This window comes from Trichosurus vulpecula, chromosome 3 (assembly GCF_011100635.1).
Source record: "Trichosurus vulpecula isolate mTriVul1 chromosome 3, mTriVul1.pri, whole genome shotgun sequence".
NCBI lineage: Eukaryota > Metazoa > Chordata > Mammalia > Diprotodontia > Phalangeridae > Trichosurus > Trichosurus vulpecula.
Window position 1 is genome coordinate 166607099 of NC_050575.1, and position 24309 is coordinate 166631407.

At 40.6% G+C, this 24309-nt stretch overlaps 1 protein-coding gene across 1 annotated transcript in view; it reads left to right on the plus strand.

Moving 5' to 3' along the window:
* The window catches only part of CFAP77 (cilia and flagella associated protein 77), a 193529-nt gene that overhangs the window by 128607 nt on the left and 40613 nt on the right, over positions 1–24309 (plus strand). The window contains exons 4-5 of the mRNA XM_036748125.1: positions 5183–5288; positions 23579–23680. Coding sequence (XP_036604020.1) covers positions 5183–5288; positions 23579–23680 — 208 coding nt within the window. The remainder of the gene's footprint in view (positions 1–5182; positions 5289–23578; positions 23681–24309) is intronic.

A 24309-nucleotide genomic window follows, 5' to 3' on the forward strand; every position in this document is an offset into this window, starting at 1 on the left:
ATTTATTGTAAATTTGTTGGGTTTTTTTTCTTGCATTGAAATTTTGATGATGTAATATTGTGTCATGTAACCATGCATGACATGATCTCCTGCAAAAACTTGCTTGTTAAGACCTGTTGGCGAACTTGACCATTGATGGGTTATAACTTGCGTTTTGTGTGTTTATTTGGAAAATAACGTAATCACTATGGCTTTAACTCTGTTACAAAATAGATGAAAATGTACGAAGGGTTTTTCAAACTTCTCTTCTTTACTTACGCTTCCACCATCCCCTTACTTTTATTCAATGCCCCCCCAATTGCACTGGAGGCTACTACTGCCCCCCTGGATTGTTCCCGTGCTCCCCAGGAGGCAGAATCTCCCACTTTGGGAACCTCTGGATAGTGGATAGACCATAGAAATTGTGCTAGACATGGAGTCAAGTTCAGACTTGGCTTCTGATACTATGTAACACTGAACAAGTCACTTGACTTCTCTGGTCCTCAGTACAGCTCCCTAGGATTTAGCTAGTACATTGTAGGCGGAGTAGGATTTAGGTCAATGGAGGGAATGCCTATAACAGTTTTCTACATAATCTGCAACAATAGGATATGGGAACAATCCAACCCAAGGCATATTATTCTTCTCCAGTAAGATGGTTCAAAGAGTTTCTTTCTCTTCAAATGTTAATGGATCTACCTAGTCTAACTGCCTGAGACTCCCAGAAAACCATTATCTAAGCTAAGGTTGAAGACCTCTAGTGAGAGAAAATCCACTAGAGGCAACCCATTCTAGTTTGGGATAGCTCTGTTGGGAAGTTTTTTTTTTCTTGCATTAAGTCAAAAACTGCCTTTCTGCAATTCCACTTATTATTCCCATGGGTTCTACCCTCTGAACAGTCTCTTTCTCCCACATAAGAGCTCACTCAAAGGCAGGTACCATTTCCTATCCCTCCCTTCTTCCCCTCCCCCGACCTCAGTCTTCTCTCCTTTAATCTAAACACCTCTGCTTCCTTCATGGATCATGATTTTATGGCTCTGCCCCATCCCGGCCATAGTTCCTCTGGATCCTCTCCAGCTCCTAAATGGGAGAGCATGGAGCAAATTACGTGGCAAATGTTCTATTACTGCTTTTCTGTTTATAGTGTTGCATTAAATGTCTTTGAAAAAACGATGGCATTCATTCATAAGTAGTTTGAATGCTTCAAGAAATCCCAAACAGGCTTTTAACTCCAGACTCTTCTGTGTTATTTAATACCATAAGTCTCTCATCAACTATATGTTTTTCATTTAACTTACCTGATTTTACTTATGTAGGTATAGTTTAGTTTGTAATGTCTACTGTACTTGCAAACATTATAACCACATTGCTTTAAAAAATTATAAGATTCAGACTTAACTTTAAATTGTACTCCCCCCCCCCCACCTGCCACTCCCCACCAAATCCCACCCATTAGTCCAAACCAGAGAGGAAGGATGGTTGCATTGGGTTTGACCTAAGAAATGTTTAGGTCTTGGATCTATGCCATTGGCCAGTTCCACTAATCAATTCCTATGCCCCATCCTTTCCAATTTGCATCCTTTCTCCTGGCTTTGGAATGGAGGGGAGCATGACTTTTTGGGGGGAGGGTGACTCCTAGCTGGAAAAAGGGAAAGGCATAAAGCTGTGCTACTGGCCTGTTGTAAATGGTCAAAGCCTGCTGCCAGAGGAACACAGAGAATGGCAGAGGCTGGCCTGGCTGCCTGTGATATAGGCAGTGAAGGGGAAGGGAGGAGGTGCTGAAAGAGCTCTTCTGATATGAATGGTCTCTCGGGGTAGATATTACTAGATTATGCCTCTGGTATCATTAGAAAACACGACTATAAATTAGGCTGTTCTGAAGCATGGGGTGTGTAATAATTAAGTAATAAAAGTCACCACAGGGGTGAAGGAACCAGAAAACAAAAGAGCCACTATTTGTAGATGTACCGCTGGCTTCTGCCTCCACTATAAAAAGATCATCTGGCCATGAGTGGCATTTCAAAGCTGGTGGCTGCTCTTGATTCAGGTGGTATCCTGCTGAAAAGCCTGGCAGCCCAGGGAAGGCAAAACAACTTCCCAAAGGGAGGCATACTTCCACCAAAGAGAATCCTAGCCAGGAGAGTATGGCAGGAGAGAAAACTAGCCCAAGGTGGTCTTCTGTTCCTCAAGACCCAGTGCTTAGTGTTGGAATTCATCTATTGGTCTAGATAGACACTGTCCTGGAAAACTTTGAATATTTAAAAATAGCTGTCCTTGCTATCTGTGCGCAGTCTTGCTCTCCCTAAGCCTTCTTTTCTCCAGGCTAAACAGCTCCAGTTCCACCAATCAATACTCATATGCCATGATCTTAAGGCCCTTCACCATCAGGACACTCATCAATGTAATTCTTGAAATGTGGCATCCAGAAGTGAACACCAGATGTGGTCTGACCTGGGAAAAGTACCGTGGGTTTATCTAGTGCCATAGTCTTTGACACTGTGCCTCTCTTTATATAGTCTAAGATCTTTTACCCAACTTACAATCTACTAAAAACCCTCAAAAAATTTTTAGACAAACTTCTGTGGACATCATTAGATGCTTCTCTCATCTAGCATTTGTGAAGTTGATCCTTTGAACCCCAGTGTGAAACTTCACATTTGTCCTTTTGTCGTTCTTCAGTAGTTTCAGTCTTGTCCAACTCTTGGTGACCCCATTTGGGGTTTTCTTGGCAAAGACACTGGAGTGTTTTGCCATTTCCTTCTCCATCTCATTTTACAGATGAGGAAACTGAGGCAAACAGGGTTAAGTGACTAGCCCAAGGTCACACAGCTAGTAAGTGTCTGAGGCCATATTTGAACTCAGGTTTTCCTGACTCCAGGCCTGGCATTCTATCCACTGCTCTACTTTGCTGTCCCAACATTTGTCTCTACATTTTAGCTTACTAGATTTGTCCTAATGTCCTCGCCTAATTAATCTTTACTCAGAGAGACTAAGGAAGTGTCTGAGACAATTCACCATCAAAAGAAGAGGGTAGATCAGTGGGGAGGAGATAGAGATTAGAAGCAAGCTAAAAACCAAATGGTTTTCTTTCATAGCAGATTTTCAGGATGAGATCGGACTCCCAGATGTTGTCTGAAAAATAATCTACCTGTCAGTGGGAGCTTAGAGATTCACAAAAGGAGAAGGGGATCCTTGGGGCCAGAAGAGTGACTTTCTGGGGGTTGTGAGGTGAAGTTGGAGGAATAAGATGTTTCTAAAGTCTGGCTTGGAGACCTAGGATTTAAGCTTGTAGCCCTAGTGACTGACCAAGAGCTGATTACATAAGAGCATATAAGAGGGCATGTTGCTGGCTGGTATTCCTGATATTCTTCTCTGAGATCAAAGTGACCTGTATCCAAAAGTCTGGACCTATGATGCCAGGCTACTGGATGGAGTTGGTGGAAAACAAGCCACTTGGAGCCAGAGAAGCTTCAAATGATGTAACTAGGTAGAAGGCTGGTCAGAGGAGTTTAATAACTTACTTCTGTTGCTCTTCTTGTTTCAAGATGGGTGGGGCTGCTTCACAGGCCAATGGCTAAATTTCTGAAGGCCTCCTAGGGTTCATCTGATTTTCTGCTTCCCCATCTGTCTATATCAGGAAGATCTGAGTTCAAATATGACCTTAGACACTTACTAGCAGTAAGACCCTGGACAAGTCACTTAACCCTGTTTGCCTCAGTTTCCTCATCTATAAAGTGAGCTGGAGAAGGAAATGGCAAACCATTCCAGGATCTTTGCCAAGAAAACCCCAAATGGGGTCACAAAGAGTCAGACATGATTGAAATTATTTACTTCTGTTACTTCAAGATGGGTGAGCTGCTTCACAGGTCACTGACTCAGTTTCTGGAGGCTGCCTGGGGTTCATCTGACTTTATGCTGCCCCATCTGTCTATATTATTGTTGGTATACTTGTATAGTGTTTTATGACTATTCAGCACAATTCTACATAGTCCTCTGACTTTGTGAGACAGGGTAGAAATTTTGCAGATGAAGAAATCAATACACAGCAAGTTCATTTATTTATTTATTTTCTGGGGCAATTGGGGTTAAGTGACTTATTCAGGGTCACACAGCTAGTAAATGTTGAGTGTCTGAAGCTAGATTTGAACTCAGGTCCTCCTGACTTCAGGGTCAGTGCTCCACTCACTGTGCCACCCTAGCTGCTCCCATAGCAAGTTTAAATGACTTACCTAGAGTACCACTACTAGTTCATGGCAGAATTGGAATTAGAACTCAGGTCCCACCAGCCCTATTCAAATGTCCTTTCTAGGACACCATCCTGTCTTTATCAAAAATAGTATTCTCTGCCCATTCACTGTCCAGTACCAGTTGTAGTCACATCTCCAGTGACCCTATAATTTCATCAAGGCAAAAACAACCATCCTTTTCCATGTTGTCTGCCATAAGAATTCACTGTTGGCAGGCAGTATGATGCAATGGAAGGCACACTACTTCTGGAGTCAGAGGACCTGGTTTAAATCTATTCTCTGGGGTTTACTGTATGAACTTTGGCAAGTCACTAGACCTCAGTTTCCTCAACTGCAAAATGAATGGGGTTAAACTAGATGGCTCCTAACATTCCTTCCAGATCTGGGTCATTATTCTATGAATTGCTGACCACAATAGAGACCATCTACAAACTATCCCCCATGATATGGCCACTTATTCTAGGGGCTTCTTCAGGCAGCTTGGATGGCTGATGTAGATTCCCCAAGACTCCATGGATCAGAGTCATTTGGGCAGTTGACTGACCTTAATTAAAATGTCTATTTTCTCCCCTTCTACTTCAAAGGCTCATCAGCAGTAACAAGTAGCTGGCTCTTCTATCTCTGGTGGCATTCAAACCTCACCCTGTATGCAGAAATTAGGAGTCTTGTAGAAGGAGGGGGTTGGCATGTGGAATCCAATTTTTCCATGATTCACAAAGTTCCAAATGGTGGATTTTATAGCAATGAGGAAGGAGATCATGGGAGTGTGTATGACCAGCATTTGGTAGATTTCCCAAATAGTTTGCAAACAGGCTGCCCTGCCTGTGCTGTCCCCTAACCCCTAGGCATTTATGAGAAAATGATTGGCCAGCACGTACTTAAAAGGAGGTGGGGTGGAAAGACCCAGTGATTGGCTTTGCTTTTTCCTAAAACTATGTCTGGGCTCTTTGTTCTAGGCCTTCCACGCCCTTCTTTGATCTGATGCAGCACAAGTACCAGCAGCTATGGATACAGGAACAAAAAGCAGCCCAAAAGGCCATTAAAAAGGAGAAAAAAAACAAGGTAAAGCTGGAAATCACCTTTAAATACAAACCTGTGGGGGAGGTGTGCTGTCACGTATTGTCATCAGTGTTGTTTTTCATCATAGCCGGTCCATGACACTGTTATCCAAGGTAAAGCAAGATGCTAATTCAAGCCCTTATGATACTTACTTTCATTGGGGAAAGGGTCAAGTTCTTTGTTTCTCTGCTGACTAGAACCGAATACTCCAAAGCCTATTCTTTTGTCATGTTATAGTAAGTCTCCTTCTGGTTCCAAGTCCTGTTCTATTTTTGTGTATTATTCTATGTATTATTATGACATAACATAATTATTTATGAATGCCTTTTTCCTCCCCACTCAGGTGTAAGGTCTTCGAGGGCATCATCTAGGTCTTGTTTCATCTTTGTGTCCTCCAGCTTCTGCATTGTGCTAAAATAGAATATTAATTGATGTTAGGAATGATCAGTCAAATGAACTCCTTGCCTCCTGAAACAGTCATTTTTTTGAGTTCTAATTTTTAAAATATGTTTCTCTTTATATCTAGCCAGCATTTATTAAGTGTCTACTATGTATCAGGTACTGCACTAGGTACTGGGCATACAAATATAAAGAATGAAACAACTCTTACTTTCAGGAAGCTTATATCATTTTTTAAAATTGTAAATTGTAAAATTGTAAAATTCCAAATGCTAATGTACTATGTGTTATTCATTGTCACAAAAACTGTGTTTTTTCCAATTACGTGTAAAGACAACTTCCAACATTCATTTTTCATAAGATTTTGAATTCCGATTTTTCTCCCTCTCTCTCTCTTTCCTCCCCACTCCTCAATCAATCTGATATAGGTTATACATGTACAATATTTCCAAGTTAGTCATGTTGTGAAAGAAGAAAAAGAACAAAAGGGAAAAAACACAAAAAACTAAAGTAAGTGAAAATAGTATGCTTCGATCTGCATTCATACTCCATCAGTTCTTTCTTTGGATATGGATACTATTTTCCAGCATGAGTCTTTTGGAATTGTCTTGGATCATTGTATTGCTGAAAAGATCTAAGTCAATCAATAGGTGATCATGCACAGTGTTGCTGTTGCTATGTACAATGTTCAAGGAGCTTACATTCTATTACCCTCCTAGATGCTGAAAGGCCTTTCTGTCGTCAAAGAAAGACAGACGGTCAAAGAATAAAACCACTTGACCTGCACTAGGGTAGGAATGACTTTTGTACTTTCTGAGAAAGTGTTTGTGAAGCAAGTTAAACCAATTAAATTATCACAGGGCTGTCCAGGCAACATTCAATATGTGTCACCAACAGGATGCCGCCGATTAACAACTGATTCTTACCTGTTCATTACGGGAAGCCTGGAACTAACTGCTAGAATCCATTCAATTTAATATTTGTTAAGGGCCTACTACGTGCCAGGCATTGTCCTAGGCCCTAGGAATACAAAGGCGAAACAAGACATAGTCCAGTTCTGATGAAGCTTACGGTCAACAAGTGGCAAATAAGACATTCACAAACAATTATAATATAAATTACAATACAATCCATGCCCTGAAAAGATATAAATGGAATGTGTGAGAGATTCAAGGAAGAACAGAATTTCAGTTCAATTTAAAAAGGATTTATTGTGTGTTACTTGCTGGGATATGATGACAAAACAAAAGAAAGTTTCTGCCCTCAAAGGGCGTACATTCTCCTAGGAGAAATAGAGCTTTTTTCCCATAGAATTGTGGAAACTCAGAGTTGGGAGAGATCTTGGAATTCAATACTTACCTGAAAATGAATCCTCCCCCATAATATCCCCAACAAATGGCCATTTCACTCCCAATCAAACACATCAAAAGGCATGAACTTCCTACCTTCTGAAAGTCATTTTTAAAGTTCTAATTTTTTAAAAAAAATAAGTTCCTCTTTATATCTATTATTTTTGTCCACAAGTACTATTTTCTGCCCTTTGTGGCCAGGCAGAATAAGCTTCATCTTTCCTCCACATGAAAACTCTTCGAACAATTGAAGACAAATTGTTCAGTCATTTCAGTCATGTCTGACTCTTTGTGACCCCAGTTGGGGTTTTCTTGTCAAAGCTACTGGAGTGGTTTGCCATTTTCTTCTCCAGTTCATTTTTCAGATGAGGAAACTGAGGCAAACAAGGTTAAGTGACTTTTCAAGGGTCATCTATGTCTGAAGCCGGATTTGAACTCACAAAGATGAGTCTTTCCCGAGTCCTCTCTTCTCCAGGCTAAATGTCAATAATTCTTCATATGACATGGTTTCAAATCTCCTTATCATCCCAGGAAAGATTGAGCTAGCATTTGGTTCACAGAATCTCTGCATCTTATAGTTGAGAAGGACCGAAGAGGCTCCCACTTGAATATGAATCCCTCCTATTGCATATCCAATGTGGTCATCTACATTGATGTCATCATCTAGCCTTTGCTTAAAGACTTTTTACAGAAGGAATCCACCTCCTTTAGAGGCAACCCACTCCATTTCTAAATAGCTGTAATTGTTAGGAAAATTTTCCCTACATCAAAATGGAATTTGTCTTTCTGTAATGCCCACACATTGTTCCTTCTGCCTTCCTAAGCAGAGTCAAACAAGTCTAATCCCTGTTCAACAAGATAGCCTTTTGCATGTTTAAAGAGAACTATCTTGTCCTTTTGATCTTGTTCTCCCTAAACCTCTTCTCTAGCCTAAACATCCCTGGTTCCACCAACTAATCCTCGTATGCCATGATCTTGAGGCCCTTCAACATCCTGGTTGCCCTTCTCCGCACACTCTAGCTTGTCAATGTCATTCTGAAATGTAGCACCCAGAAATGAACATTAGATGTGTTCTGAGCAGGGCAAAGCATAACGAGACTGTACAGTGTCCTACTTCTTGGACACTGTAACTCTCTTAATGGAAAATTATTTTTACTAAGGAATGAATGAGGGTACCTGTCTGAAAATATACATAACTGGCAGAAAAGCACAATTATAAATTTATTCTGTTCTGTACTACCCTATGCTCTAGCTTTTCCCACTGTTAGCTTCTAAATAATTTCTTTTTGCATGTAGTCCTATTGCAGCAAAGTAACTATTTGTTACACAATACTCCACATGTTACAAAGCTACACCTGTATTCATGGTACTATTGAGATCTCCTGTAGTATGCACTGGATTTGAGTGCTGGTTCTGACTCTGCTATTTATTTGTTGTGTAACCAACCATAGATAAATCATTTCATTTCTCTGGTTTTTGGTGTCTTTGTCTAAAAAAGATGCTGTTTGGAACGCATTTCTGAATTGTGGCCTAAAAGAATCTGTGTAGCTTAGCGATAGCAAGAGAGGTAGAAAGCCAATATTCCTTCCATAAACCTATCATGGCTTCTTTGTATTCGGACATTAGGCAGGGAATACTATAAGTACAATTTATTCTCAATGAATCTTAACTTATATTCTGCTGTATCTATTGAATCCAACACCTATTATTGTGATGAATCTAAATTCAGTACCTTTACTGTGCTCATAAAACCAAAATCCACCACAAGCAAACCATGTTGGATAATCCAGTTATTATGTCAGGAGTCTTAAAGTGTTCTGTGTACTTACCATTTTACAGCAGAATGCCCACCACACATCATCATAACTGCCAAATATTCAGCTGTGCAAAATTGTATGTTATAGCGCTTAAGTACAAATGGGAGACATGAGTTTTTAAAAAATCAAAAAGTAAATACTTAAACGTAAGTTTGTGGTTTACCAAAGAGTATTTAAACTAGATGACTTAAGTTGGTCTGCTTCCTTGGATGCAGGGTACCTGTTATTCTCCCAAAACCAACAGAATCAATATACCAAGTCATCAGTTCCATTGTGTGAATAATAGATTGCAATAATTGAGTCCCTTTTCCCAAGAACTTTTCCTGCTTTCTCTACAAACATGATATGGCTTGGAGAAAAAGACAACAAGAATTTCCTGAAGCTCAGTGATCCAAAATGCTAAGTTTGGTAAAGTATTCTACATGGTCCATTTTTAGTTAGGAGGTATTTAAGTGACTCTCTTTAATTCATCATACAGGCATGAAAGCCCCACTTGTGCTTCTTAAGAACACTGGATCAGGCACCTCTGAAGAAGGCTTTGCCACCTTGCCTTTAGTAATCTTCCTCCAGCAGTCAGTTGTCCCAATGGACGTGATATTAGCTCATTTCTGCCCAGACTGCATCATCTTTTTTGCCTTACTGTATCAAAGGCACAGGAGACCACATCTACTACAGCAGTCACTGTGTGATCATCTAACTTGCCACAGTATGAGTGTTCTTAGGCTCTAGGGGCACACGTTTTGCTGTATCACAGATTCTAAAGTAGGCTTCTCTAAAGATAATAGCACTGTGACATTGAAACCTCGATTTTACTAAGTCATTTTTAAGTCATATCTGACTCTCTGTAACCCCTTTTAGGGTTTTCTTGGCAAAGATACTGGAGTGGTTTGCCATTTCCTTCTCTGGGTCATTTTACAGATGAGTAAACTGAGGCAAACAGGGTCAAGTGACTTGCCCAGGGTCACACAACAAGTAAGTGTCTGAGGCTGGATTTGAACTTAGGAAGAGGAGTCTTTCTGACTTTGGGTCCAACACTCTATTCACTTCGTCACCTAGCTGCACTGAAACCTTGATATAAGCCACAAATTCCATCATACTTCATAATTTTCACAAAGGGATTCTCCCAGGCCTTTGACTTCTCTCTGGTGCTAGATTCCCTAACATCAGCTACTGAGCAGGTTCTCATAGAATCCAAAGTATAGAGAGAAGGGACTCTGGCTGCACCAGCAGAGGTAAGATTATCAGCAAAGTACCTCCAAAACTGTTTGTGCTTGTCCACTTCTCCAGAAATCACCTGCTTACTTATCCTTAAAGGCCAAGTTAAAAGCCTAGTAAGGAAATAAATATCTGATGACATTTACTGAGTTACCTTGCTAGAAGGAAAGCATCCCTTGTTCCTTTGGAATTTGGACCTATGCAACCTATTATGACTTTATACTATTTATCAGTAGCAATTAGTTTACTCACATGCTATACCTACAATAGTGGTTTGACTTTCTTCACGGGAGCCACCATGACCTTGGAAATAACAGCGGTAACAGCAGTGATGCCACCAGCCAGGGAGCTCTTGGTGAAAGAAATGGCCTGTTTCATCTTGGTTACAGACATGGTTACACAAGAGGCAGGTGGTGGACTTGGAGTTCAGAGCTGGTATGAGGGAGCTAAAAGCTATGGAACATGTTGCTGCCTGCATAATCCCTTGCTACAACTCAAACTAAAAGGCCACTATACCTCCCTTAATATAACCTAAGATCTCATAGTGACTTTCCACTAAAATCCCTGGGTTTTTTTTCCAGACAAACTGCTATGGACATTGTTAAATGCCTCCCCCATCTTTGCATATGTGAAGTTGAGCTCTTGAACTCAAGCGTAACACTTAACATTTGTCCCTAGGAAATCTTAGCTTATTAGATTTGTCCCCCCATTCTAGGCTGTCAAGATCTTTTTTTGGATCTTGACTTTCATCTAATGTATTAGTTATCCTTTTCAGCACTATGTTTTCTTCAAATTTAATTAAATATGCCATCCATACCTTTATCCTAAGTCATTAATAAAAATATAAAGCAACACAGGGCCAACCACTAATCCCTGGAATACTCCGGGATATTTCCTGGAATACTCCAGGAAGACCTTAGCCTACCAAGTTGATATTGAACCAGCAAGGAGCACTCTTTGAATCCTCCCAGTCAATTGGTTCTGAATTCACCTAATGATATGCTTGTGTAACCCAGGTTTTTCCGTCTTGTCCACAAAAAATATGAGAGACTTTGCAAAAATGTTTTGCCGAAACAAAGTAAATAAAGTAGGCAGCATTCTCTTGATGGGTGACTCCAATAACCCTATCAAAAAAGGAAATGAGATTAGCTTGGCACAACATGATCTGTTCTTCATGATGCCATGCTGGCCCTCTGTATTCACTGCTTCCTTTTTCTGTATGTTGATTAACTATCCTTTTAATAACATGTTGTAAAACAATATCTTACTGGTAATCAAAGTTAAGAGCTCTGGACTAACATTTGCAAACTATGTTCTCATTCCATTCCTCACCTCCTATTTTTTAAAAAAATTGGAATATATACCTTTCTAAATGGAAAGAGCACTAGAATGGTAATTAGAAAGACTTGAGTTGGTGCTGTGTTGTTGCTGTTACTGTTATTGAGTCATGTCCGACTCTTCGTGACCCTATTTGGGGTTTTCTTGACAGAGATACTGGAATGGTTTGCCATTTCCCTCTCCAGCTCATTTTACAGATGAGGAAATTAAGGTAAATCAGGGTTAAGTGACTTGCCCAGGGTCACGTAGCTAGTAGATCTGAAGCCAGATTTGAACTCAGGTCTTCCTGATTCCAGACCTGGAACTCTGTCCACTGTGTCACCTAGCTGCTTGTTCATCCCTTTACCTTGTCTTTTGTGAATGTCTTTTTAAAGTCCAATTTGGTCATTGTATTTCCTGTGCTTCTATTATGTCTCTTTGAACAACTTTTTTTTTTCCTCCTCCTTGTAATTCTTTTCATTTGTATCTTCAGAATTTCAATCCTGAGTGCTTCTCATACTTGCTGAGCTGACTTCCCCTGCAGAATTTTGTCATAATATTACATGTTTCTCTAGTTCACCTTATTTGTAACCCATTTTGAGCATTTTTTCATGGCCATCTGCTGCCATGAGTTTTGTTGTTGGCTTTTTGTCTTCTGTGAGTTTCTGAGCATCTTTAGTGCTATTTTTCTCTTTTATCCTACATTATAGCTACTTTTCTTGGTATGATGACTACAAGGCAATTTTCTCCCTGCTCCTTCTGCTCTGATTTAAAGATCTTGATTAGATTTGTAAGACTCTAGTCAAATACATGATTACCAGCCCTTCCTTTTAAGGGCACTCCATCCCCGATCAAGAGCCTATCATTCCTATATTTTAAACTTTTACTAGAAATCTAAATTCTCCTCTTAAACATCATCTCCTTAACCAACTGGACACTTTCCACATTTGCCTTTCTCTTCTGAAGTAGTGATGAAAACACTACCTGTGCTGACTTCCAGATTTCTCAGTTTCCTTTGTTGGATCTTCATGGAGATCACACCAATGAAGGGTAGGTATCCCCAAGGACTCTGTCCTACGCCCACTTCTCTTCTTCCTCTATATGATTTCTCATGGTTTCAATTATCTTCTCTATGCCGATGATTCTCTGATCTCACTTCTCTTCTGACCTTCAGATTTGCATTTTCAACTGCCTATTAGATATCTAAAACTGGATGTCCTGTAGACTAAAACTGATTTCATTCTATTTCCCCCAAACCCTCCCTAATTCTAAACTTCCCTGTTTTTATTGAGGCCACCACCATCCTCTTAGTCACCCAGGCTCACAACCTAGGTGTCATTCTTGATTCCTCACTCTTTCTTACCCCTCACATCCAATCCATTGCCAAGTCCTGTTGATTTTTATCATTATGGCATCTTGTATATGTCCCCTTCACTCTGACGTTGCCACTACCCTGGTGCAGACCCTCATCATTTTACCCCTGGACTATTGCAATAGCTTGCTGATTGGTCTCCCTGACTCTCTAGTTTCTCTCCCCTCCAGTTGTCAAATTAATCATCCTAATGCTCAGAACTGACCAGGTCACCTCTCTCCCTTTTTTTAAATAATAAACTCTAGTGGCTCCCTATCACCTCCCAGATCAAATATGAAATCTTCTGTTTGGCTTTCAGAAACTTTCACAACCTGGCCCCTACATACCTTTCTAGTCTTCTTAGACTTTAGTCATCTTTGCATACCCTATGATCTAGTGACACTGGCCTCCTAGCTGTTCTGCACAGAAGACACTCCATCACCAGACTGGGCATTTTTACTGACTGTTCTCCATGCCTGGAATGCTCTCCCTTTTTATCTCTGCCTCCTGGCTTTCCTAGTTTCCTTTAAGTCCAAGCTAAAATCTCATGTTCTTCAAGAAGCCTTTCCTGATCTCTCTTAATGCTCATGTCTTCCTCCTATTGCCTATCTCCAATTTATCCTGTATATATTTTGTTTGCACATCGTTGGTTGCATGTTATCTCCTCCATTATTATTAGCCTATGAGCTTCTTGAGAGCAAGAATTTTTTTGTTTTTCTTTTCCTCCTTCTTTGTATCTCCAAACCTTTAGCATACTGTAGTAGTAGTAGTTAAGGTGGGGCTTTTTGCTGTTGACCTTTAATAATTCTGGCCTTTGTTTGAATGGGGCAGATAAAGTGGGTAGTTTTTGTATTTCTCAGCACTGAGACAATTGGGAGCCATTGATTTGTAACTGATGTGATATTGGGGGTGTGGAACTTCTCCACGCCCAGACTGGGTGAGGTCAGGGCCCTCCAAGCCCTGAACAGGATATATAAGCGCAGAGGTTAGCGTTCTCTCTCAGAGCTCTGAGACACAGCAGGAGTGGCGCATGACTCTGGGCCAGCCGTTATAATGAGCTCCCCAGTTGTACACCCAGATGTTGAATTGTATTTGGTCTGTAATTTAGGGTGCTGGCTTTTCCACCTGAACTAGGTGGATGTTATTTGTATGCTGGATTAAAGTAAGATTGTTAACCCCTTAATGTTGCTTTCCTTAAGTAAAGCAATCAAAAGGACCTGTGTTGGCAGCTTTCTGGGTGCTGGTTGTTGGTGGATCTTACACCTCCACAGAAGCTGCTAGCAGATTATTGAGACACATACCATATAGTAGGTACTTAATAAAAGTCTATTGACTGACTGACTGACCAACTGAAATTTAACATTTCCTTCTTTTATTTAAAAGCAATATTCTGAGAAAGGACCATAGACTTCATCAGACTGACTGAGCAGGATCTTTAGTCCTTTGTTACTGTCACTAGCTAAAGTTACTGTGCATCTATGAAAGTAATAAAATGGCATTTCTTTCTTTAAAAATTCTGTAATTCAGATCTCTCAGTAATTCAAACTAACCTTCTCTAAATTTAGTTCAAATTAATAATAATGATTCTCACATTTCTCTATGTAACCCATGGCTTAGAGGTGGTGTATCTATGCTCCTCAGTGAGACTCCTTAATTACCCTCCTCTTTACATATGAACCAAGTTAAATTGGGGGGAACTTCTCTCTGTTAACATCAGTATATCTCAATTTTGCTTCTACCCAGAACTAATCTATGGGATCATTTAAATTGGTTGTTTTTAGCTCTCTCCTAGTTGATGTTCTTTACCTAGAACAATAAACTCTTAGTAACACATGAACATAAAGCATGTTTATTCAAAACTATTTTTCTCTCTGTATTAACTTTTTTGCTTTTCTTATTTACTTAATATTTTTTTAGTTATCAACATTGATTTCCACAAGATTTTGAGTTACAAATTTTCTCCCCATTTCTACACTCCCCCACCCCAAGATGGCATATATTCTGATTGCCCCTTTCCCCAATCTGCCCTCTCTTATGTCACCCCACTCCTCCCCTTATCCCCTTTCCCCTTATTTTCTTGTAGGGCAAGACAGATTTCTGTACCTCATTGCTTGTATATCTTATTTCCCAGTTGCATTTGTTTTTAGAACTTTGAGTTCTAAATTTTCTTCCTTCTTCTCTCCCCACCCACCCTCCTTGAGAAGGCAAGCAATTCAACATAGACCACACATTTATCATTATACAAAACACTTCCATAACAGTAATGTTGTGAAAGACTAATTATATTTCCCTCCAACCTAACCTGTCCCTCTTTATTCAGTTTTTTTCCCTTGATCCTGTCCCTTTCGAAAGTGTTTGCTTTTGACTACCTCTTCCCTAACTCTGCCCTCCCTTCTATTATCCCTCCTCTCTTATCCCCTTCCCCCCTACTTTCCTGTAGGGTAAGATACCCAATTGAGTGTGTATGTTATTCCCTCCATAAGTCAAATCCAATGAGAGCAAGATTCACTCATTCCTCCTCACCTGCCCCCTCTTCTCTTCCAATAGAACTGCTTTTTCTTGCCACTTTTATGTGAGATAATTTACCCCATTCTATTTCTCTCTTTGTCCTCCCAATATATTCCTCTCTCACCCCTTAATTGTATTTATTTATTTATTTTTAGATATCATCCCTTCATATTCAACTCACCCTGTGCCCTTTGTCTATATATATGTACATTCCCTTCAACTACCCTAATACTTAGAAAAGTTTTATGAGTTACAAATATAATCTTTCTGTGTAGGAATGTAAACAAAACAGTTCAACTTTAGTAAGTTCCTTATGATTCCTCTTTCCTGTTTACCTTTTCATGCTTTTCTTGATTCTTATATTTGAAAGTCAAATTTTCTATTCAGCTCAGGTCTTTTCATTGAGAAAGCTTGAAAGTCCTCTATTTTATTTAAAGTCCATATTTTGCCCTGGAGTATTGTACTCAGTTTTGCTGGATAGGTGATTCTTGGTTTTAGTCCTAGCTCCTTTGACCTTCAGAATATCATATTCCAAGCCCTTCAATTCCTTAATGTAGAAGCTGCTAGATCTTGTGTTATCTTGATTATGTTTCCACAATACTTAAATTGTTTCTTTCTGGCTGCTTGCAATATTTTCTCCTTGAACTGAGAACTCTGGAATTTGGCAACAATATTCCTAGGAGTTTTCTTTTGGGGATCTTTTTCAAGAGGCAATTGGTGTATTCTTTCAATTTCCATTTTTCGTTCTGGCTCTAGAATATCAAGGCAGTTCTCCTTGATAATTTCTTGAAAGATGATATCCAGGCTCTTTTTTTGATCATCACTTTCAGGTAATCCAATAATTTTTAAATTATCTCTTCTGGATCTATTCTCCAGGTCAGTGGTTGTTCCAATGAGATATTTCACATTGTCTTCCATTTTTTTATTCCTTTGGTTCTGTTTTATAATATCTTGGTTTCTCATAAAGTCACTAGCTTCCACTTGCTCCAGTCTAATTTTTAAGGTAGTATTTTCTTCAGTGTTTTTTTGGACCTCCTTTTCATTTGGCTAATTCTGCCTTTCAAGGCATTCTTCTCCTCATTTGCTTTTTGGAGCTCTTTTGCCATTTGGGTTAGTCTATTTTTTTAAGGTGTTATTTTCTTCAGTATTTTTTTGGGTCTCCTTTAGCAAGTCACTGACTTGTTTTTCATGATTTTCTTGCATCACTCTTATTTCTTTTCCCAATTTTTCCTCTACTTCTCTTACTTGCTTTTCCAAATCCTTTTTGAGCTCTCCATGGCCTGAGACCAATTCATATTTTTTTTTTGGAGGCTTTTGATGTAGGCTCTTTGATTTTGTTGACTTCTTCTGGCTGTATGTTTTGATCTTCTTTGTCACCAAAAAAAAAGATTCTATAGTCTGATTCTGAGCCTGAGCCCTTTTGCACTGTCTGCTCATGTTACCAGCCAACTACTTGACCCTTGAGCTTTTTGTCAGGGTATGACTGCCTTCAGAGTGGTGAGTGCTTTGTCCCAAGCTTCAGGGGTCTTGCACTGTTGTTTTCAGAGCTACTTCTACACAGCAAGCTCTGCCACACCAGCACTCCTCCTCCCCCAAGAACTGCCAACCAGAACCATGACCCAGATCCAAGCAGGGCAAAGCAAGAGAACCCTGCCTCTGTGCCAACAAAGCGCTCCCTGCACTCCTGTTCTGATGGGCCACTTGATTCCTCCCCTGGGCTTGGGACTGGAAGCAACTGCAGCTGGAACTCTGGCAGCAGCTGGAGCTTCCTGCTGCTGCCACCACTCCTGCACCACTTCCGCCGCCCTTGGGGCTGGGGTCCACCACACAATTGTCCCACCCCAATCCAGCAGTTTTCCCACTGACCTGCTAAGTTGTCTTTGGCGTTTATGGGTTGAAAAGTCTGGTAACTGCTACAGTTCAGTGATTCATAGCCCCAAGACCTGCTCTGCCCGATCTGCTCAGTGCCTGATCTGTCCTGGTGCAGCCCACTCTGGGCTGTGCTCCACTCCTATCATGGTGTGATAGACCCTTCCCAGCAACCATCCAGGCTGTCCTGGGCTGGAGACCTGCTTCCTTCTGTTATTTTGTGGGTTCTGTAGCTCTAGAATTTGTTCAGAGCCATTTTTTACAGATGTTTGGAGGAATTTGGGGGAGAGCTTAAGCAAGTCCCTGTTTTCCAGCTGCCATCTTGGCTCTGCCCCCCCTCAAAACTATTTTTTATCTAGATCTATGATCTCTTTGGCATAAGCAGCTCACAGTGAGGAAATTCCCTCCATCAAGGCAAGATTGCAACAGTTGTGCAATTTACAGTCTTAGAGAGTTTCTGGGGCATCTGAAAAGATAAGTGACTTGCCCAGGGTGACACGGTCAGTTTATATCAGAGATAGGATGTGAACCTAGCCAGGTCTTCCTGACTTTGAGGCTGATTCTCTATCCATTATGTCATGCTGACTCTCATTACAAAATGTAATGAATGAATAGAAACTGGGCTCATAATCAAGTCCCATAATCAAAGAAACAGTGCCAGTACTCTCAATCTCATATAAATAAAATTCACAGTACTGATAGAGGAAGTCCCAGGAGTATGAGTATAGCTGGGAATTTAGGGAGGAGAGCATCTGCATCTTGCCACTCACCATCTTCTTATTGGTTCTGATTGAGCCCTTTTTCTGGTACCCCCACCCCAAGCACACAATCTGCACCCCATCTCTCTCATCTTCTGGTCCTTGCAGGTCTCTAAATGGAACCATTAGATCATGACAGCTTATGAAGTAAGTAACCTTGCTTATCTCAGGAATCCTGGGCACTTGCCCAACAGCCTTTGCCTCTTCTTCCTTATCATCATCACTTGGGAGCCCCAATACCTCTACAATGGCTACCTTCTTTCCTCTAAATACTTCTTGCCAGTCAGTGCCTGTACCTTGGGCCAAAAAAGGATTGTACAAAATGGAATCCTTCTATCATCTATTGGTGACCCATGTCTACTATTCATATGGTTTTTCGCTGATGTTCTAACCATATCCTTTTTCTCTCTGATTAGAAAGATTTCTCATCCTTGCTTAGTTAAGATAGAGCTCCATTGCTTAACAAAAAAATGTGTTTAATATTCTTGGAGTAGGGTGGGAATACGAAGGGAAAGTAGTCCTCCTCAAAGGATGTTCTCTGAAGTTCTAAAAAGAGGCAACACAAAATTCAGCAACTAGCAAGCCTCAAGCCTCAAAAACTAACCAACTCAGCCAGAGAGAGGACCATTTCCCTCCACTGGATATATTGACCAGCGTGAGCATAAGTCTCTTGTCTCTGCTCTTTGGCTTTTCCTATCTAATGCTAGCCCTCAGGAGTCTGAAAAGCCAGCACATTAAAGAATGGAATACCATAATAACATTTTAGAGCAGCCAATGATTAGTTTATTAGTTAATGGCTCAAGGAAGAGTCAAGTTAATGTGATAATGACCAGTTTCAATGGGACAATTGTCATTACAAACTATGTTTTATAGCCCAAATGCAAAAGCCCAGGTTTTTTTTTAATTAGCAGTTATTTTATGGCTACCCAGACTGGTGTGTTAGAAATCCATGGATACCTGCTCAGGACTGATTTCCTAGTCTCCCACTGACATAGCCTCCCATCAAGCTTCTCTCAGTTTTACAATGTAGGTATCTAAATGGAAAAGCAATGTTGGGGTGGGAGGTGGGGGAGAGTGTGCCATCAGTCTAGCTCTACTCCTAAATGGCTGTGTGAATTTGGGCAAGTCACCTCCCATCCTGTGCCTTTTCCAGGTGTAAAATAAAGAAGGTGGAATAAGCGATTTCTAACACTGAGCATTCTAGATATATATTATTGTGGCCTCATAAATTATGCAGCTAGTGATGAAGTGAATAGAGCACTGGGTCTGGAACCAGGAAGACCTAAGTTCAAATCCAGCCTTAGATACTTATTAGCTTTGTTATCCTTGACAATTCATTCACATAAATGTTGTCTGCCCCAATTTCCTCAACTGTCAAATGAGGATAATAAGAGCACATGAGGATAACTTGGTGAGGATCAAATGAGATAATATTTATAAAATGCCTGGCACACAGCAGACACAATAAATATTTTTTTACCTTCTTTTCCCATTCATGAATAGCCCTTTACCATCTGTCTCTAAGTCAGGAATGATACAGCATAATATTGCAATCTAGGAATGCCACAAAAGTGAGCCAGAACATTGTTGCATGCTTTAAAATTTTTCATTTTTATTCTGAATTTAACAAACACCCAAACAAAGAAAAATGACATTTCCATATTCAAAATAGAACAGAAAAAGAGGATTATATGTGAAAATGTGAATCTCTACTATGTATATATAGGTTGCTTTCTTTAAAAGTGTATATTAAATTCAACATATTATTTTCAAAGCTGTTCTGATTGCCTGAGTTTCTTTCTAAACTTCATTCAATTCTCTTTTGGGCATTCAAAAAAATGTTTCAGTGATATTCCTCCTCTTCCTCTTCCTCCTCCTTTTTACCCCAACCCATCCCCAAATACAAAGAGAAAACAATCCTTGCAACAAATTGTTTTTAATTTTTATATGGAGTCATAAATTCCTAGAGTTAGAAGAGACCTTAGACGTAATCTCTTCCAACTCCTTATCCGATGAATGACTCTCTTCTATAGCATTCCCAACAAGCAGTCATTCAAAGAAAAACACGTTATCTCATTCAATCCAACCATGAGGGAAAGGGAAATGGTAGAAGTGATGAGCACTTTGGGTAAACTGATGAAATAGTCACATATATTTGTTCCCAGGACTGGATTAAAAGTCACCAAAGGAGGACCTTTAAACAGAGATTATTAGGCTGAAATAAGGAATTCGGAATGGCATTGCCCCAAATATAATTTCAGGTGACTCTGAGGAGAAAACATAGTTGCTGTTAAACTCATTTCTGACTAAAGTTACACAATTATACTCTTGAAACTGCAGAGGACCATCTGTGCATCCAAAGTATTGGCAGGTCATCTATAGGTAGATTCATGGGGATGATATATCACCTCCTTAAACAGGTGACAGTGATAAAGGCAAGGAGGGCATGTTCCAAATGGAAAGAGGGATATGACCTAATTCCAAGATGGATTTGGACTGAGGGAAATTTTGTTCAAGTCTCAGACTTGTTACCACCTGTGTAAAATCAATAGGATTTTAGGATCATAGATCTAGAATAGGAAGGGATCTTAGAGTCCATTGAATACAATTCCCCTCACTGAAACTGAGGCATAGAGAGGTTAAGTGGCTTGTCCGCTTAGAGGCAACTAGGTGGCATAATGGATAGAGTGCTGGGCCTGGACTTTAGTTCAAATCTGGCCTCTGATACTTACAAACCCTGTGACCTTGGGTAAAAAACTTAGCCTCTGTCTGCCTCAGTTTCCTTAACTGTAAAATGGGGATAGTATATATTTCCTAGGGTTGTTGTGAGAATCAAATGAGATAATATTTGTAAAGTACTTAGCACAGTACCTGGCACATAGTAGACTCATTTGTTTCCTTCCCTCTCTCCCTTCTTCTCTTTCTCCCTTGCTACTTCTCTCCATTCTTTCCTTCCTTCCTTCCCTCCTTCCCTCCTTCTTTCCTTCCTTCCTTCCTTGTCTAGGGTCATGCAGCTAAGTAAGTGTCTAAGGCAGTATTTGAACCCCGGGTTCCCAGAATGAGAGGGTAAGATCGAGTAATCTCTAATATCCCTTCCAGCCTTAAATCTTATAGTCTCACCCAGTATTTATTAAATGGGCATGCTATGTACCCATAGCCTTAGAAAGGGGTTGGTCAGAGACAGAAGTATGTGAAGGGCCCCTGCCCTCAAGGAGTTTATAATCTTTTAGGAAAGAAAAGACTTAACCCATATGAAACAATTAGAAAGTAATGTAAAAGAATATTACCACCACCATTCGGGGTAGCTACATGGAACAGTAGATAGAGTACTGGGACTGGAGTCAGAAAGACCAGGGCTCAAATTTGACCTTAGACCTTACTAGCTGTGTGACCCTGAGCAAGTCAAATAGCCCTGTTTGCCTCAGTTCCCTAATTTGTAAACTGAGCTGGAAAAGGAAATGGCAAACCACTCCAGTATCTTTGCCAAGAAAGCTATAAATGGGGTCATGGAGGGTCAGACACGACTGAAAATGACCGAACAACAATACTATTCAATATCACAGAAATTATTATTGATTGGCTGTACTGTAGGGGAGGAAAAGAAGTATCAGACTTGGGGGGGGGCAGCTAGGTGGTGCAGTGGGTAGACCACCGGCCCTGGAGTCAGGAGGACCTGAGTTCAAATTTGGTCTCAGACATTTGACACATGTACTAGCTGTGTGACCTTAGGCAAGTCACTTAACCCTAATTGCCCTGCCCTCCCCCCTTCCAAAAATAAAAAAAAGAAGTGAGTCAAGAGATGGCCCCTTTAATTAAAAAAATCAAACTTTAAAAAAGAAGTATCAGACTTGGTTCTTGCCCTCAAAGAGTTTATACAATAAAGAACTAAATCTAATATAAGCAAGTGCCAAATTGTATGAAACAATTAGTGCTGCTGCTTGGCAGGAGGGGAAGTGGTCCTCTCTTCCAGGGTGCCAGACCACTAAAAAAGTTTCCCCAGAGATAGGGGATAGGCCACTGTTCACCCTTCCCATCATACCCCATCCTCACCCCATTGTCTGATACCCATTCTCAAACCACTGAGCTACCCGAGTACCACTGGGGCCAGTCCTCTGCTAACCCTGAAATTATTGTCTTTGGCACCCTTAGTTTTCTCATTTAGAACTGTGGCTTTCCCTTTTGGCAGCATTCTGGAAAACACAAGCTCTGCAATCAAATCCTGTCTCTGTCACTTACTATTTATGTGACTGTGGGAAGTCACTTAACTTCTCTAGGCCTCAGTTTCCTCATCTCTAAAATGGGAGAGGTAGACTAGATGGTCTCTAATAATAATAGCTAACATTTACATAGCTCTCACTATGTGCCAGACACCATGCTGAGTGCTTTACAGCTACCTCATTTGATCCTTACAACAACCTGGGGTGGGGGGGTGGTGTTCAGGTGCTATTATCATCCCTATTTTACAGATGAGAAAATTGAGGCAAATGAGGTTAATTGACTTGCCCAGAGTCACACAGCTAGCAAGTGTCTGAGAATAAATCTGAACCCAGGTTTTCTTGACTCCAAAGCCAGTGCTCTATCCACTGCTCCCCTTAGCTGCCACAAGGTACCCAGCTCTAAATCTATGATCTCTCCCCACTCTGCTCAGGAATTTAGTGCCCTTCATTCTCCCTTGCCCTCTTATCCAAATCTTTTCTTGAACACATTTTCTGAAACTCAGTGACAATAAAACTTCCACTGACTAATTGACTCAGTGTCCAAAGTCTGATACCCTAGCTTGCCCGTTGAAGAATCCCATCATCCCAAGTCTATCTACTCCCTTCCCCCAACTAAAATTTCCATTCTCTCAGAGTGGGTGTTAAGAGGAAAATAATCTAGTTACTTGATTAAAGTAATTCACATTAAGGTATGAATGATTAATAAGCTTGAACAATCCCAGATAATAATTGCATTTTAAAAGAAGAGCTTGTTAACCCAATGAATATCTAATGGGTAGAGTGTATCATTTGAGCATAGGGGACTTCCTGCCACAGCTTTCCTACCCCCAAGCCAAGGAAACAAAACACCCCTTTGAAATTCTGCTTTTGAAATGTTGCCAACCCTGTACTAAGGTGTAAGTGACTGATAAAAGTTTGCTTTTTAACAGAGAGTATTTCACCTTAGACTAAAGCAGGGAAGCTCTAGTCATACAGTTTTAGACATGGGATAGGGTATTCTTTTGGGTATGGGGCCTTTATTGGCACCCTGAGCACATGGACAACTGTCTGCTTTGATAGGACCATCCCCAAAACAGCAATTCCTGTCTTCCTTCTCCACAGGAAGGACCCAGTAAGAACATGCTATCTGTTAAAATCTGATGCTAACCTGATAAAAACAACCAGGGATTTATTTTAAAAAACATTCCTGAGATAAGGAGCAATCTGTTTTGTAGCACTGCGATAATAATAATCCCCTACCTTCTTCAGATGCTTTTATTTTTTTCAAATTGCCTAAATTCCATCTGAGCTTCAAAATAACCCTGTCATTTAGGCAGCACAGCTATGTCACAGATTTTTGGAAAAGTGAAGTGACCCAGTGATTTAGTGACTACAACCTTGGTCTCTCAGTTCTCAGATCTGGACCCCCTCCATTACATCTGGCTTCCTCTCTAGGCAACCAGTCCTCTTTCCAAGAATGGCTCATCATTCTTTTCCATTTTACTTTCTCCTAGGTCACCCTTGGGAGGTTCTATGAGACGAGGACCTGTCAGCTGAGGAAGTATAAACCACCAGTGAAACTGGACCCTCTTTGGCACATGTCCCACTTTCAAAAGGTCAGTAAGTCCTAGAGAGGTAACAAAAACAACTGGGTGTGAAGTGTCAAGAAGGAGAGTGTGACCATGATTGTGCTCTAGGAAGTTGGGGCAGAGAAAGATATCATAGCAATAGCTGCCTGGGGGTGGCAGCTACTAAAATGGATCAGGGAAGACCACAAGGCAGGCCTGCACAACATACAGCCTGCCAAAAATGTAGAGGATGTAAAACAGGCCTGCACAAGGCAAGGTACAAGGACTGGGTTTGATGAGGAGGAAGAAGCATGCTCCACCCTGATGTTGGTGCCCTGGGAAAAAGCTCCACTCACCCCGTGCTAGTTATGGCTCTGGTATATTCTCTCTCTTGGCCAGGCTCAGCTAGAGCAAAATGCCACTTGCCATTTCTTACCTTATCCATTCCTAGGTGTAATTTTCACTGAGTTATAAACAATTGCCCTACGGCAACAACAGGCAGCATTCATTAAGTGCCCACTGTGTGATGAACACTGCTCCTTCATTGCAAATGTGGCCTACTCAATGTTGGAAAGGGATAGGTCTGTACAAGGAGGCCCTGCTATTCCAACTCTCGGGGAAACCTCCCGACAGTGATGGGTTCATTTGAGTCAAGAAGGCTTTTTGCCTTGCCCTGG